The sequence below is a fragment of the Solanum stenotomum genome, chromosome 3 (assembly GCF_019186545.1).
Source record: "Solanum stenotomum isolate F172 chromosome 3, ASM1918654v1, whole genome shotgun sequence".
In the NCBI taxonomy this organism is placed as follows: domain Eukaryota; kingdom Viridiplantae; phylum Streptophyta; class Magnoliopsida; order Solanales; family Solanaceae; genus Solanum; species Solanum stenotomum.
This window is the reverse complement of record NC_064284.1, coordinates 64,185,229-64,201,901: the sequence shown is the minus strand read 5'-3', so window position 1 is coordinate 64,201,901 and position 16,673 is coordinate 64,185,229. Positions and strand designations below refer to the sequence as shown.

Below are 16,673 nucleotides of genomic sequence, written 5' to 3'. Positions count from 1 at the left end.
TTTACGTTTTCTATCTTTTTTATAATAAAAAAATATTGGGTATGGGAAAGGGGGAGGGGACTATGAGGTGGGGGGATCGAGCCCTCTCCGTTTTTTATTTGAACTATCACTAACTAATTAGCAAAACAAACCCAAAGAGCAAAAATGTGGGAGCTGCTAGAAAGGAGTTCGAACTTTATATGTGTGTGAATAACAAGCATATAGTGAATGAGATATACATGTAGAACTTGATCTTTAACTCTAATTAAACTCACAACGTCTAAATTCTGAATCTATTGTTGTTTCATAGCCTTTCTTGTTATGATCTCTATTTAGAAATCACAAATAGAACCTTTTTTTGTTTCAAAGTTCATGAATAAACAGAGCTTTTGTGCTACCATTTGCATAGTTCTTGCAAAGATATGTTACAAAATCTGCCTTTAAATACACACAATTGTTTACATTACTTCAAATAACCATAGAACAGAACTCATGATACTTTGTACAAGCTTCAAGGACAGAAACTTCACATAACTAAACGCTCCATAGGTACTCTCCTACTCGTTGTTCCGTCGAGTTTCTGGTATGGCTGTTTTCCATTTACAGATGATTGATGCCTATGCAATTCCCTCGTGTTCTTATCGAGGTAATGGAGTAGGAAAACCATACCTATAGACGTAGCAAACATAGGGATAGGACCAAAAAACCACAACAACAAAGGTGTAGCAAAATAAAGTGATCTAAGTCCTAGTGACCAAAAATCACCTCCCCTGATCACAGCCAATTCAACGTAGCTAATCGGTATATCAGTATCAGGCGTACTGATTAGGTAATTCGCGTGAATGAAGCACCTCGATGATTGAACAAAGCACGAAAATGCCAGCATGAAGCAGAGAAGTAGGCTAATGAATTTGATGGACATTGTTTCTAGTCTAGTGTCACCATATATTAGTTCACTACTGAAAACACTATTGTTGGCCATCCAAGCTCCAATAAGAAAACTCAAACTTAGTGAAACAGATGCTAAGAATGTTGCTCCAGAGAGACTAGATCCTAGAACAGTTAGAGCTGTATCAATGTTCTTTTTATCATCCTGCAAGAATTCCACATAAAATTTAATCAAACGTAACAATTGTCTATCGGAAACAGACTCTATTACCTCTAAGGTAGGGGTAACATCTGTGTACACTCTACCCTCTCCAAATCCCATTTGGTGGAACTAGACTAGATATGTTGTTGTTGTGTTTCAAGGTAACGATTGAGAGAATACATTGGTAATTAGTAATTACTATAAATAGTGGCGGAACCAGAAATCCTAACAAGGAGATTCAAGAAAAATGAAAAACATGCTAATCGAGTTGTCCTTATGTTGAGGAGATTCAACAGTTTATATATACGTAAAAGACACAAGTGGGGTTTGGAAATGGTGGTGTATATGCAGCCTTACCCCTAGTTTAAGGAGATAGAGACTAGAGATGTTGTTCCCCATAGACTCTCAGCTCAAATAAAGCATAACATGGCACTAGTAGCGTAATCATAATTTAAAGTTTTAACATAAGACAATAAGATAAAACAACGAAAGTATGTTGTAAAGATCTTATTGATAGTGGAAAGAGATGAGCAATAATAACTATGCCTCAGTTCCACGTCTTTCATTTCAGCGTACTTCATATCATCATCATACTAAACAACATAAAAAGTGAAAACAAAGAATCAAAACTAAAATTGAAATATGTTATTTCAACTTACCAACATAATTTTTTCAACCCAAGCTCTTTTGTCATTATTTTCAAAGCCCATAACAGTAGTATGAGGAACTTTTAGGTATCTATAGAGCAAATGAAGATGATAACCAAACATAATAATTAAGCCAATTGGTACCAAGAACAAATCAAGGTACTCTTTTTGGAAAACCATTATAATTTTCTTCTCTTCTAATGTGAAAAAAAGTTGGATAATTTCAACCATAATATTGTTGTACAAAATTTGTTGCTTCAAAGTAATTAAATGGCATCTTTTGTTTGTATATTTATTAAGCAATCTCTTAACTTAACTTAGATGTGTTGGAAAAAACTACTTGCAAATGTGAAATTCAAGAATCAATTCATACATGTCATACTAAAATTGGAAGCAATTTGATAAGAAAGTATTGTTGCTCGGTTTAATATCAAACCGAACCGAAAATCAAATCAAATCATAAATCGAGTCAAATCAAAAAAACAAAAAAATAGTGGTTTGGTATTGAAAAAAAACTCGACTTTTTTTGGTATGGTTTGATTTTAACTAAAAAAACTCAACCCCACACCAAACCAATCCGACATTATATATATAATTTTAAAATTTTAATTTACACATAAAAATAGTTGTTTTGATATAATTTCTAAATATTTCTTTTACTTTTTCATAACTTTTACCTTTTAACATATTTGTTCAAGTTTGAAACTTAGAATTTCGAATGGTACAATAAATGTTATAGTCCATGGATGTTAGTAACTCTAATAAGCTCAAATCAAAATCAAATTAATACTAATGTTAACAAAAAAAATCAATTCAACACTAAGAATGACAATAATGTTGAGTATTTGTTCTTTAGTTTTACATTGGTTAAGACAATTAAAATATATAATATAATTTTAATTTTTCTTTAATATTTAGTCATGCAATTAATAATTATTAGACTTATTTTAGCATGATTTAGTACTTTTAAATTATGATCATTTTCCTAATGACTTATTAATTTGCAATATTTGTTTTATGCGATTTCATTATTATTGTTATTTGCTTAAGAAACAACTTAGATAAATGTATTTTGGTGTGATTGAAGAAATATTTAGAGCACAAATTAATTACATGTTTGTAACTTCGTATGAATACTTTACCAGAAAACCCTGAGTTTTATTAGTTTGATTTGATTTATAAATTTAAAAATCTGACACAATTGATTTGATTTGATATTTGAAAATTTTGAACTAACCCAGCCACGTACACCCCTAATTACTACCACTATTTTCCCTTCAAAATTTTCCACCGAAAAATGTTCATTTGACTATTTTTATAGTTTTTTTTATTGAATTAGTGAGAAACGAAATGCAAGCAGATTGATGGTTGTAACTTGTAATGCAGCTCAACGACCGAGCTAGCCTCACTTGCCCAAGATGTAAGACGAGCTCGGGCCTTATATAAGTCGAAGGGTAAGATAAGGAAATTTCACAAATGATTATGGTAAAATTCACTATCAAGAAACAGATTAAGCTACAAATATAACATCAGGCTAAAACTGCAGATAAATTTAAATTTGTTAGTGATAAAGAACTAGGAATTTTTATAAATTTACAAGAGAAATAAAATCCATCCGTTTACACTTCACCTCAACTCTGTTTTCCCCTTCTCTCCAAAATTAAACCAAAAATCAAGTATTGATAGACAAAGTATTAAGCAATTAGCAAATAAAAAAATTCACACATCTTCACTTTCACGATACAACGACTATGCCACAATCCCAAACAAGTTGGTCTCGAGTCTCGACCATATGAATCATCACTGTCCATGTCGCTACATCTAAGCAAAGATATGTTGACCATCTTTAAGCTACATTTCCTTGATCTGATGCGTCTTCGTGGTAATAAGGGGTCAATTTGCCATCTGTTAATGCTGTCTTGAGCTGGTCTCCGCCACCAACTTCCTGCAGCATTTTTACGACTTTTCTCATCGAGGGTCGGTTAATTGGGAGGGGGCTAGTGCAGAGGAGGCCAATTTTTAGGACTTTGCTTATGTCCTCCTTGAAACAAGAGTCGAGTTTCGGGTCAATAACATGATCTATACCCTTCTGGTCTAGAGTAGCGCAAACCCACTTCACCAAATCCTTTTCCCCGTATTCGGGACCTACAGGGAGTTTCCCTGTCACTAGCTCGAGGATTACCACGCCAAAACTGTATATATCACTCTTCTCGTTCACCTGAAGTGTGTAGGCATATTCTGCAAGACGAACAGAATTTAGTTCAACCGGAGGAGCACTACCAGAACCAGAAAGCAAATGTAAACAAAGAATGCCCTGTTCTTGGAGCAAGCCTTAGTGTTAATGTACAAGGGCACTCAAGTACTATGTTGCTCGGATCATCCAAAAATGTTGTTGCGCCTGTATTGGATCCTCCAAAATTGAATAACTTTGGGAGAATCCGACAAAGACATGCCACATTTTTTGAAGGATTTGAGCAACATAGCTCAAGAATGGACCAAAATTACTCATATATAGCTGTCTGCCTGATTATAGATATTGGACATTTAACAATCATCAATGACAATATACCCCGTGCAATCCCACAAGTGGGGCCTGAGGAGGGTAGAGTGTACAGCATACCTTATTCGACGCTTAATTATAATATAACAATATATGAAATATGTTATATTTAGGCATACATCTTAACTACAATTTGCAATGGAAGGCATAAACCAAATTCAACAAAATCATGTTAGTAGAACTCCCAAAGTGAAGGATTAATCCTCTAACCTGGAGCAATATAACCGCAAGACCCTGCAATGACTGACATAGACGTTGTTCCCTTGTCATCGACATCAATCGCCTTTGCCACACCAAAATCAGCAACTCGAGCTCCAAACTCTCCGTCCAACAAGATATTGTTCGACTTCAAGTCTCTGTGAACAATCGGAGGAGCACAATCATGATGCAAATATGAGAGTCCCTCTGCAGCATCCATAGCTATCTTAAATCTCTTAGGCCAATCCAACAACCCACTTTTGCTGCCGTGTAGCAAATCGCCCAAGCTTCCATTAGGCATGTACTCATAAACCAAAAGTTTGCAACCCCTTGTTGTACAACAACACCATAGCCTAACGATGTTCTTGTGTCGAATCTTGCCCAATGTCTCAACCTCCGCTTCAAATCCATCATCCTGATAGTTACCTTTCTCAATGTCACAACTCTCATCTGTTTTTCTCAAACTTCTTGAAAGTTTTTTCACAGCAGCAGCCTCACCATTACTCAAAACGACCTTGTAAACCTTCCCGGAAGAACCACTACCAATCAAGTTGTCTTCATCTAGAGCTTCCAGTACTTCATACTCATCGAAACCTAACTTATGAAACGACGTCAAGGTCCATTTCGATCTATCCAACCTTTTTGCTTTCTTGTAATTCCTATACTTCCAATAGAACGAAACTACCCCAACTACAAACACCAAAACAGCAAGTACGAAAAGCAATCTCAGTAACCATACATAAGCAGCAGTTTTACCTTCATCTTTTCCATCACATAAACCTCCAATATCTCCACATAAACCGGGATTCCCCAGAAAGCTATTCTTGAACATTCCCTTTGCATATGAAGGAGGAATACCACCCGAAAGGCCATTATTCGATAAATTCAGCTGATTGAGCTTCAAATTCTGCAACGCAACTGGAATTTCCCCCGAAAACTTGTTTCCTGATAGGTCAAGATAGTTCAAAACAGACAAGCTCCCGATTTCCCGGGGAATTTCTCCAGAAAGATCATTGTTTGCCAAGTTCAATTCATTCAATTTCTTCAAAGAATGAACCCCACTAGGAAACTTACCACTTAATTCATTGTTGTGAAAATCCATTCTTCCCAATTGCTCAAGATTCACTATACTAACCGGTAACGACCCTGAAAACTTGTTATCATTTCCCACAAAATCAACCAAACTTTCCAAAAAGCCAATCTCTTCAGGAATATTACCCGAAAAATCGTTCTTTGACAAAATCAAAGCTGATAAATTCGATGCACCAGCTATAGTTTTCGCGATTCCACCAGAAAATGAATTGTCCGTTAACTCAAGCAGCGAAAGGCGTGGCAGCCCCCAAAATTCCACAGGGACATCACCTGAGAACTTATTATGAGCTAATCTCACACGTAATAAGCTCCGGCATTGGCTTAAACTCACCGGAATTCCACCGGAAAACGAGTTATCTATCATCAAAACCTCCTCTAAAACCCCATTTCCGCACAAATTCACCGGAATTTCACCCGAAAACTCATTGTTTGAAACATCAATCCATACCAATGGCGAAAATTTACCAAGATTTTTAGGTAAAGTTCCATTTAAACTATTACCAAAGAGCTTTAATTCATATAAATTGGGTGAATTTGCAATGGTTATAGGTAACTCACCATACAATTGATTCTCATAAAGATTGAGCGACTCAAGTGGCAACTCACACAACCCGCTCGGGATCGACCCGGTAACCCGATTCATCGACAGGTCGACCCGCCTCAACGAGGTCATATTCGACCACCCATTCACCGGAAACTCGCCAGAGAACGAGTTATTGTACAGCTCAATTTGCTCAACACTAGTTAACTCAGTGAGCCAGCTCGGAATCGGACCGTACAAGTTGTTTAACGCAAGGTCCAAGTTAACAAGCTTATTTAATCCCCTTAACGTACCCGGAACCTCACCGATTAACCCACAGTCAGTTAACCATAGCACCTCGAGATTCGTGAGGTTCCCAATCTCCAGCGGGATCCGACCCGGAGAAAACGGGTTGTACGACAAATTCAGCTGCTTCAAACTCGAAATGTTTCCAATCTCCAGCGGGATAGTCCCAGTTAACAAATTTTCAACCAGACCCAGAACTTCAAGTCGCCGGAATGCCCCAAAAATCGCCGGAATTTCGCCGGTAAAGTTATTTCCGGTCAAATCAAGGTATTTCAGCTCAGGAAGCTCCGCCAAACTCGATGGAAGACTACCCACTAACAAATTTTGGGCTAAATCGAGATGGACAAGAGATTTACAAGCGGATAACTCCTCCACTGGAAGTGTCGAGTTAATGGAGTTATTGTAGAATGAAATGTACTTGATATACTTGAGTCGGCAAAGAAGAGAAGCCGGAAATGGGCCGGCGATATTGGTGTTGGAGAGGTCAATAGATGTAACAGAACGAGTTAAAGAGTCGCATTTTACTCCAAACCAGTTACAGGGTGAGGAGTTATCATGGAGATTCCAGTTTGAAAAAACACCATTTGGGTCATCAAATCCAAGCTTTATGGTGTGTAAATAAAGGGATTCTTGGTTTAATGAGAGAATCAGTGTAGGTAATAGAAGTATAAGCAAGATTTGAAGATGCATTGTTGAAGGAGATGAATGGATTAGTGGATTTTTTTCTGGAAAAAGTGATTAAGCCATTGTTGTAAGTTTCGAGAGAGACTTTGAAAAATCTTTGATTATATATATGTTGTTCATGTTTTTTAGAAAAAACTTTTTCCATCGGGAATATGATTGTGTTTTCTTGTATTAGTACTCCGTCTAATATTAGTTCAATCATCTTATTATAAATAATAAATAGTTATCTCGTATAATTTATTCACTTTACTAAAGTAAAAAGGAATTACTCAAGACTCGTAAAAAGAAAAATTATCAACTAATATAACATAGAGAGTAACTCACTTACTTGATTATCTGAATTTTCGTCTTATTGATATGGATTCGATTTCTATGTTGTGAATTCATTTTTCCTTCTCTTATCTCTTTGTAACAAAAAAAAAAGTTTAAAAATAAATATTTTCTTTAAATTATTTCATTAAATATGTGTTTGCGTACAAAGAAAAATATTCTCTTGAAAAATAAATGATTTTTGTATTTATTTCTTGTGTTTGGTGCTGAGTAAGCAAAAGAAATACTTATATGTATATGTATAATCTAGATTATAGACAAACACTATGAAAGTTGCAAGTAGGGATAAGGGAGGAATATGTTGAAGGGTGAGTAAGAGACGTCAGGTGAAATATTATTTGTGGAACTTATATTTTTTGTTTCTAATAAAAAGTTATTTTCGTATATTTCAAGGGCATTTTCATAGAAGATTTTTAAAAAAATAATAATAATAATTTAGTGTATAAAACATTTCATATTTATGTAAGGATTAAGGAAAATGCCACACTCCAAAGAGGTTGATAATATGGGTGTGATGGAAATAATTTATCATAGAGCAAGTATAAATATTGATTTTTACAATTCAAATTCATGACCTATAAATTATACAAAGACAATTTTATCGTTCCAATAAAAGATCTTTCAAAAGCAGACCAGCAAATATTTCCTCATGCAATGGTGTGTTTTTCAAGTTACCTTGGTAGCTTCAACTTCTAACACATTGTTTTTTTATCATGCACGACATATTCATTTTCCAACAAGAAATTGTTGGGGTAAAAATGAGATATTATCATTATGTTCCTCATTCTTTGCCTTCTTGTTTTACATTGTTTTTTTAAAAAAAAAGTAAATTATAACTATGGACTAAACTGTTTCGAGAATTAGGATAGAAGATTAGTAATTACACATATTTTCCTCTTTTCAATGGTAAAGTTGGATTTGACTCGAACACTGATGTATAATTCTTGTATATCGATTAGAAATGATAAATAATGAATTCTATTGATTATTTTATTGTTATTTTTCTAGTAAAGATCCCTTTCATAATTGTCCTCTCATGGTTGAACCCCACGCCATATTTCTCTTCAATTTCCAATCTTTTCGAAAATTCCTTATAGGTGAGTTTAAGGTTTTGCCCTCTTCTCTTTTCTTCTTTTCTTTTTGTCATATTGTTTTTAGGAAATCCACATTCTTCTCTTCTTTCTTTTTTTCTTCACATTGATTCGATTAATTCAGATTCATGTTAGAGAAATTTACTTCGAAAGTAAAGTATTTTCCGGGGCGGCTCAAAGGCTAGGCCACTAATTAAGGTTGTTAACTTAGGCATAAAAATAGAACCGCTTTTTTGGAGCTCACCCTTAGAAATTCGTTGAACTAGTTTTTGTCTCAAATCTCAGATTTCAGATTAAGAATAAAAGAATATTTAACAGCTTATTATCACAATTTTTGGTACAAATACTTCTTTTATGTATATTATATTGTATGTATAACCCCATCTCGCCTAGCTAGCTTTCTCTTCTTTCTATACCAAAAGGAAGAAAACCACTCCATTTTACTATAAAATTACTCTTTGAATGATTAGTTTGTGATTATGTTAATCAAACAAATTAAAAGTATGCAAGATGTAACAGCCTGTTTTAAAGTAAGAATCTTCAACTAGTTTTTGAATTCCCTACTCAGATTAATTTCATTTAAGCAACGTCATAGATAAATTCTATATCTATAAAATACGAAAACAAATATCGAGTATATAGAAAAAAAAATATTTTTAGTGACGCATTTTAAAACTTCAGCTAGGTCGAAAGTGAACGATTTAATAGTTTTTATTTTATTTTGTATAAGCGACAATATTCCATGAATCGTTTCAAATTACCATAATTAAATGATATCTTTGCACTACATATAAATATTTTTTTATTAATTATCATTAAAAAAATATATAAGTGCGTGAAACTTAAACTCGTGAAAAAAATTAGTTATAGCTCCAAACCTCATTATTACATTGGGTAGGATTTTGTAAATTAATGTCTTAAAATAAAGGACATTAATTAATGATTTATGTTTCAATTTTTTCATCCAAACAAATGCAGCATATTTATTCTTTTCTCACATGAAATAATGTTTTAACTTGTTTGATTATTAACTGATCAAATTCACTATTTTATTAAAAAAGAGAATTTAAATAATTAAGTTGGTAGATAGGATTGTTTTTGTCTGTTGTTTATTATGTCATGAAACATTATAATAAGTTGTCTGTAAAGGCCATAGTACATGACTTTACATTATGGCCTGTATTTCTTTTTTGTGACAATAAATAACTTTGGCCATTTATGGGTTTTTTTTTTTTTCAAACCCAGGGGCGGAGCTAGAATGTTATCTGGGACGGATGCAATCATTTTAATTCAATAATGCTAATGTTGAATATAAATTTTATATGTAAAATTTCAATATCAAATTTATAATTTTATAATTTTAATAAGTTGAATATTAAGGGTGTATCAATATGGAGAAGAATACTTTTTGATTTGCTCATATGATTGGTCAAAAGTTTGAAGACCATTTTATCTAGAAATTTAACTTGTTTAAGAATTAGGAAAATGACTTTTCTATTCTAATCAGAGAAAACTAGTTAAGTGATATTCCACATTGAATATGTCATTTACTAGCCTTCGACACACCTTATCTTTACCTTACTCCCACTTGGTCACCCCCATAACAGCCAATGCTACCGAAAATAAGTAATAAACCACACATTTTTCTACCTTGAATATTAAAGGGAAAAAAATCTGAAATATATTCGAATTTTGATCGAAATTGTTGTTACGATACCAAACTTTGAATAGGACCTTTTACCCCTCGGCACTATTTAATAGTATATTTTAAAGGTATATATGTGTCCACGTAGACATCATAAATATTGCATTATTATAAATAGTAATGTGTCCACGTGGGCACATATATACCTTTAAAATACACTATTAAATAGTGCAGGGGGTAAAATGTCCTCCATAAGGTTTGGTATCGTAACGACAATTCGGTCAAAGTTAGAGTATTTTTCAGACCATTTTTCCAATATTAAACCTATAGAATATAAATCTTGAATCCACCCCTAAATGTCATAAAGGATGAATCATTGCAAAAGATAATTATATATATTATTATTATTATTTACAAATATAAATAAGTCAAATATATTTAAAACTAAAACATTAGAAAAATAAACGCGCCAGGTAGGGGTCGAACCTACGACTTTCTGCTTAGGAAACAGACGCTCTATCCACTGAGCTACAGGCGCCTGAATGTTATTTTTTAAAAACAATTTATTCTGGTCATTCTTCTTCATTTTGTTTGTACCAAAATAACCTTAAATTTAGTGTCATTAAATATATTATATGTATAATTGAAAATAAAAATAAAACATTTTTGAAACAAAGAAAAGTAGAAGCTCTTTTTGTACAAATCAAATAAAATTTTAATTCAGATCTAAATAATTACAAACAAATAACATCTTTTTGTACGAACAAACTTAATAATTGAGATTTGAATATTTGATGATGATCTTACAAATAAATAAGATTTTAATTACATAAATATCTCAATCTAATTATAAAATTTTACAGTGTAAGAGGAGTAAATATTTAAAATTTAAAAATATAAAAATTATATTTAAAATTGTGTCATATTAAGGGTGTGCAAAAATCGAATCGATCGATAAATCGAACCGAAAAAAGTGTTATTGATTTATTGTTATCGGGTTAACAATTTTTTATGGTTTTATAAAGAATATCGAATTATCAATTCGGTATTGGTTTTTTAATATTGTGTTATTGGGTAAATCGATAACCCATTAAGACTAGTAATTTACTACTTTTATTTGTACATAAATATATTAATCTCAATACATTACTAGTTATGTCTTTGACCTTTAGCTTTAATTCACATTTCATAGTGATTTTGAGTTCACAACTTCATACAAAACGTCAAAATCAAACCATATTCCTCTTAATTTCTCTTTGGTTATACTTGTATAGTTCTTTTCATGTTTGTTATTGTTGTTTCTATTTTACGAACATTTGTAAAGTTACATTATTGTGTTGTCGCGTCAAATTTATTAGAAGTCATATATTTATTTTATAAGTATTTTTTATTGGTTAAACCGAAAACCAGAGTGTTAAGGATCCAAATCGATAAACCGAAAATCGATAAAAAAAATATCTTATTGGTTTGATTATTGGTTTAACGTATTTAAAAACTGAAAATCGATAATATATAAAACCGAACCGAACCGAATATAAGGGTATTTGATGTCATTATAATTATTATTTAAAAAAAAAAAAGGAAAAATGAGAAGATAGGAACCCCCTATTTCTGAACCTAAAACCCCAACAAAGCCTTTTACCCTCATCTCATTTCCCTTTTACAATTATGGCCACTTTCGCCGCCAGGTCCTTCCTCCGCTCCGCCGCCACCTCCGGCCGATCAGCAGCAACCACCAGAATTGCCTCCGGCGCCAAGCCAAAGACCTCTCCATTCCGCATACCAACTCAAAAACCAGTCACTGCTCGCATTTTCAGGTCTCACTGACAAAAAAAACAATTGTTCTCGGTAAAATTTTTAGTTTATTGTATGAATTATGATTGATAGATTTTATATTTTGTATTTTGAAGGTCGCCGGTAGAAATGAGTTGTGTTAGAGTGGAATCGATGTTTCCATTTCATACTGCAACTGCCTCAGCATTACTCACTTCAATGTTATCTGCTACTCCTCGGAGCTATGGTTGGACTCTTGAAGGTATGATTATTGAATGTTGAACTTTCTGTATGTGGATCCATTGATGTATTTTGATTTGTTGATTGTGAATTTTATGTGTGAATCGTGGATCAATCACTTGTAAATATGTATCGAGTTGTTCGAGCGGTATGGTTTTGTTTGGTCATTTATGAATGAAATTATGTTTTCTCGTATCGGATCTTCATTAGTTCTGATATTTTGGCCTTTAAATCAAATGGTAATTGCATTAAGTTGATTGCTTGAGAGTTGAGAGAGTCATTAATAGTAGTTAGTATGAGCTTTGAACTTCATTTTGTTTTTGGTAATTAACAACTTTATTAATCACGAATAACAGTCATTACAAATTCAGCAAAGTCAATACAGCTTTCTAAGGTAATAAGAAGTGCTAAAAAGACTTCACAAGATCAGGCACAATGCAAGTCAAAACTGTAAGCTATGTACTAAGGCTTGTAGTCCAGTTGGGGCGTGAACAGTGCACATATATGCCGGATCCTTGGCCATACTTTCCACCATTTTCCTCTTGTTCTCAAATCCATAGGGCATAAGTACATTCAGCAAGCACCATTTTGAAGAGTTGAGATGGATGAGATTTACCTTTAGCCTGCCTGATATTCCACAACACAAAGTCATCCTGGTTTGTAGCAAGACTGTCTAGTCTGTTGATCCACCTTAGTACTCTGGACCTTAGAGATTGAGCAACTGGACAGTGAACAAACAAGTGTTCATGAGATTCAGGTCCTTGTAGGACACAAGTTGGATTAGCCTCAACTCCCCATCGAATGAGTCTAGCAGTAGATAACAGTCTTTGCTGCAAGCATAGGCACATAGTGAAACAAGCTCTAAGTCTAGCTTGATTGCCAAAAATAAGGCATTTCCAGTATACCATTGGCAGATCACCCAATAGTTGTAGGTAAAATTTCTTTATCAAGCTCTGACCATGTGGGAGGGGTGAAGTCAGTTGCAGCATTCCGTTGAACTTCAGGTTGTTGACCTGAGCGTGAACTCCTGGAAAGGGGAAAAGTAAGTATATGAAGGAGAACAAGGTTGAGGAAGGAAAAACATAGTAGTAACATAGAGATGTGTTGAGTGTTGACTGTAGAATTCATTAAATTATTGTGTTCATGAACTCAATTCTCTAGGAATCAATTATGTTGCAATTTATTATGGTCCAGCCATAACCTATTTTCTTCTATCAGTACTTCCTCTTTCTGCAGTAAAAAGTAATTCTTGAATATTGTAGGACAAGAGAAGACTAGATGAAGATCACGAAATGGAGTTCAAGTTATACAAATATCTTTAGTCTGTCAATTTTAGTAACTGATAACAGTTCCTTTCTTAGATCTGGTGAGGAACCTTCCCCCTATGGTGTAGCTAACTAAACAATTGATATTCAATTTTTTTTTATTGCTTTTGGCAAAGGAAGAAGTGTTAGCATATGTGGAAAGGATCAATTGTTTATTACCACCTCTCTTTTACTAGTCTCCATTGTCAAATGTACGGCTTAACTATCACATGAGTGTTCGCATACATAGCTAAACTTGTTGATGTGATATTGAGTATTATAGTACTATCCCTTCAACTTCCAAATCGTACGAGTACTGCTGATAATACATGCTTCAAACTCGAGTAAGGTGACAATGTTCTCTGATTCATGATTTTCTTAGGAGAACATGTACAACATTTACTATTGTATTTCCTTTTCAAACCTGCTTTGATATGCTTTACTAGATCCGAGGGTCTATCGAAAATGGTAGAGGTAAGGTTTGAATACGCACCACCATCCCCAGACCCCACTTGTGGTTTGTGGGATTACACTCGGTATGTTGTTGATGGTCGTATTGTAGGATTGTCTCCATTTATCCATTTATTCTTTTTTTTCCTTCCTATCTACAGAGAATACTTTATGGTCAAGTTTCTAGTATATAAACTCCAATGGAAACTTTTAATTAATTGACTTCAATTTCCTAAGGAATTAAAATTATTCTCCTCTGAACATCATTGAATTATGTCATGAAGCTGACACTTGAAATGAGCATTTGATGTTATTTGTTGTGTCCGTCTGATCGTTGATCGAAATACATCAGATTTGGTGAATCATGCTGCTGTATTTGATTGTTGATGATTTAATTCCATTGATAAGCCTCAAAAAAATTGAGTCAGATTGATGGTGGGACCTAAAATTTTTAGCATACATATGTTGCGTTTCCAGTTGTAGTTGTGAAGATGTAAGCATAATTCTAATACTTGGCATTTAATCAGATTGCAATGATGATGCATGATGAATGTCAGAGAGTACAAGCAAAGTGAAATATCCATGCGGTGTAAGAACATGAGAAGTAGATAGTGAATGAGAGCATGGATGTTTTTCCTTTTTCTGAACTTTTGATTCTTTGTAGTTTATTACCAATGGCGAATCTCTTTTCAAGGATAAATTTGAATGTCTTGAAAGCATTTTTATACTAGTGCTTAATCTATTGTCTTTGTATGGTGTAAAAAAAATCAAGTTATTTAGTAATCTACCAGACAGTTACTTGGGACTATGTTGTTCTTGAAAGTATTTAATGGCTTCTTGTATTGTTTTGTTTGCTAATGCCAAGTTGCTACTGAAAATTTTTGAGACTGTATACCCTAACAGTGTGTCATGGGAGCCTATGGACAATTAGAAGCATTCATGTTTTGAAATATCATAGATTAGTCTTAAACTAGCCTCAAGAATGAAACATGATGAAGAGTAATTTAACAAAAGAATGAAACATGATGAAAAATATATGTTTCCTAGGCTAAATCTTTGATATTTTAAGTACGATCTTAGGTTTTGCAAGTTACAGGTTAAAAAATCGGATTTCTACGTTATACTACTAGGAGCAGATCAAAATATGCAAACAAAAGCTGAAGTAAGGTATTGAAAAGGAAAAAGAAATTGGTAGGTTTAACTTGTATTTATTCCCAGTGTTCTTCTAGTACTCATAAGCTACTGAATTGTTACACTTTAGTTTCTTGTAGCCAGATAAATCTCTTAGTAGATCGAACTTGAATTCGTGATAAATGACATTGAACTGATTAGATTTCAACTTTTGCTGATATTCGGAGTCTATCTTCATTACGTAAATTTCAACCTGCTGAAATAGGAAGATTAATGACTTGAAGTTTCATTTAATATTGAACACAGTAGTGCTTAACCAAAATATCTTTACATCCTTGAAAAGTGCGGAGTTTTTTAATGATGTGTTTGAGGTGATTTGCACCTGATTGTCCAATAATTAGATTGATCAGTTTGTGATGTGGCTGTCATTGATTGCCTAGCAGTTAAAAACTTAAATAGGCCTTGAGATAACTTAATCAGATTATCTGAGGGACTGAATCTGCTTAGCACATAATATTTTCTTTCTCAATATAGTTCTTCTAATTTAATAATGTTTAGGGTTATTCTAATACTTGGTATTCAATCAGATTGCAATGATGATTTATGATGTCGGAGGGTTCAACCGAAGTATTATGTCCATGCAGTCTAAGAGAATGTCTGTATGAGCTCTGAAGAAGAAATATTTGGTTTCTTCTATGACTGTCATTTGATTTCCGTTCTATTCTTCCCATTTGTGAAACTGGGATTTTTCCCTTTCCGTGAATTTAGATTTTTCTGTAGCTTGTTGAATTCTTCTGATGCATCAACTATTGATATCTCTGGCAGTATGCTAGGAACTACTTCTACGCTAAACTGCATGACAACCTTAGTATTTAAGTCAAGAATGATCTCTAAGAACCTTATTGCATGATATTTCGGGTTATTTTAAAACATCTATTTTTTCATATAGTAGTTTTGACGACTGGCTTTTCCTTGTTTAGGGCTGTGATTACATGCTCATTGGCTTCCTTTTCGGCTTCAAGATTTTGTAACAATCAATCTATGAACTTCAATAAAACTTCGTTGAACGTAGTGTTTAGAATCATATTGATGCCTTCTGCTTCTCTTGTTTTTTGCCAACTTCTGTTGTTTTACGAGTAATTTGTCTATCTCTGTTGCCTTCCCGTAAGTGTTTCTTCTGTTCTTGGATTGTAGATGGATGATTGTGTTATGCAGTGCATGTCTTCATAGTTCAACGGATATCGATGGACAATGTAACATTAAGAACCCCAGAAATCTTCTCCATTTTCTGTTTGAATTTTGGAGCTAAACTTTTTTGTATTCTTTGCCATCATAGAGTAGGACTACATAAGCAATTATCCTTCTTTTGGAATACCTTTTATTCATGCAGAAATCTTTTCGTGAGCTATCTTTAGATTGAAATTACTAGTTTTCATAATTCCTTAAATGAAAAGTGATATAGTTTTAGTTAAACAACAAATCATTTGAGTTATATGGAATTCATAATTATCCATTTGTCTGTGATGATGCTAATGAGAAATTTTCATTCAGGGTGTGTGTGGTAGGAAAGAAAACATTTTTCAGGACATGTTTTTCAATTTTTTCATGTTCGGTTGGTCAATTTTTTTAAAAA

The 16,673-nt window shown here is 33.5% G+C and overlaps 3 protein-coding genes and 1 non-coding gene across 11 annotated transcripts; 1 reads left to right on the top strand and 3 right to left on the bottom strand.

Moving 5' to 3' along the window:
* Window positions 1-418: 418 nt before the first annotated feature.
* On the bottom strand, window positions 419-1,934 carry LOC125858073 (uncharacterized). The gene is made up of 2 exons (XM_049537750.1): window positions 1,729-1,934; window positions 419-1,072 (listed from the first exon to the last, which is right to left on the bottom strand). The coding sequence occupies exons 1-2, from the start codon at window positions 1,894-1,896 to the stop codon at window positions 506-508; spliced, it is 735 nt and encodes a 244-aa protein (XP_049393707.1). The 5' UTR covers window positions 1,897-1,934; the 3' UTR covers window positions 419-505.
* Window positions 1,935-3,293: 1,359 nt separating this feature from the next.
* Window positions 3,294-7,175, bottom strand: LOC125858071 (receptor-like protein kinase HSL1). Its single transcript, XM_049537747.1, has 2 exons — window positions 4,487-7,175; window positions 3,294-3,954 (listed from the first exon to the last, which is right to left on the bottom strand). Exons 1-2 carry the CDS (start codon window positions 7,080-7,082, stop codon window positions 3,563-3,565), a joined length of 2,988 nt encoding a protein of 995 aa, XP_049393704.1. The 5' UTR covers window positions 7,083-7,175; the 3' UTR covers window positions 3,294-3,562.
* Window positions 7,176-10,607: 3,432 nt separating this feature from the next.
* Window positions 10,608-10,680, bottom strand: TRNAR-CCU (transfer RNA arginine (anticodon CCU)). The gene has a single exon. It is a non-coding gene; the product is annotated as a tRNA-Arg (tRNA).
* Window positions 10,681-11,750: 1,070 nt separating this feature from the next.
* LOC125860715 (protein NUCLEAR FUSION DEFECTIVE 6, mitochondrial-like) lies at window positions 11,751-16,403 on the top strand. 8 transcript variants are annotated; one of them, XM_049540728.1, is made up of 4 exons: window positions 11,751-11,959; window positions 12,053-12,177; window positions 14,437-14,498; window positions 16,235-16,403. In XM_049540728.1, exons 1-3 carry the CDS (start codon window positions 11,811-11,813, stop codon window positions 14,454-14,456), a joined length of 294 nt encoding a protein of 97 aa, XP_049396685.1. In that variant the 5' UTR covers window positions 11,751-11,810; the 3' UTR covers window positions 14,457-14,498; window positions 16,235-16,403. The 8 variants fall into 8 exon arrangements, with proteins under 8 accessions (XP_049396685.1, XP_049396684.1, XP_049396686.1 ...); XM_049540727.1 differs by lacking the exon at window positions 16,235-16,403 and adding an exon at window positions 16,021-16,212; XM_049540729.1 differs by lacking the exon at window positions 16,235-16,403 and adding an exon at window positions 15,628-15,864.
* Window positions 16,404-16,673: the final 270 nt, after the last annotated feature.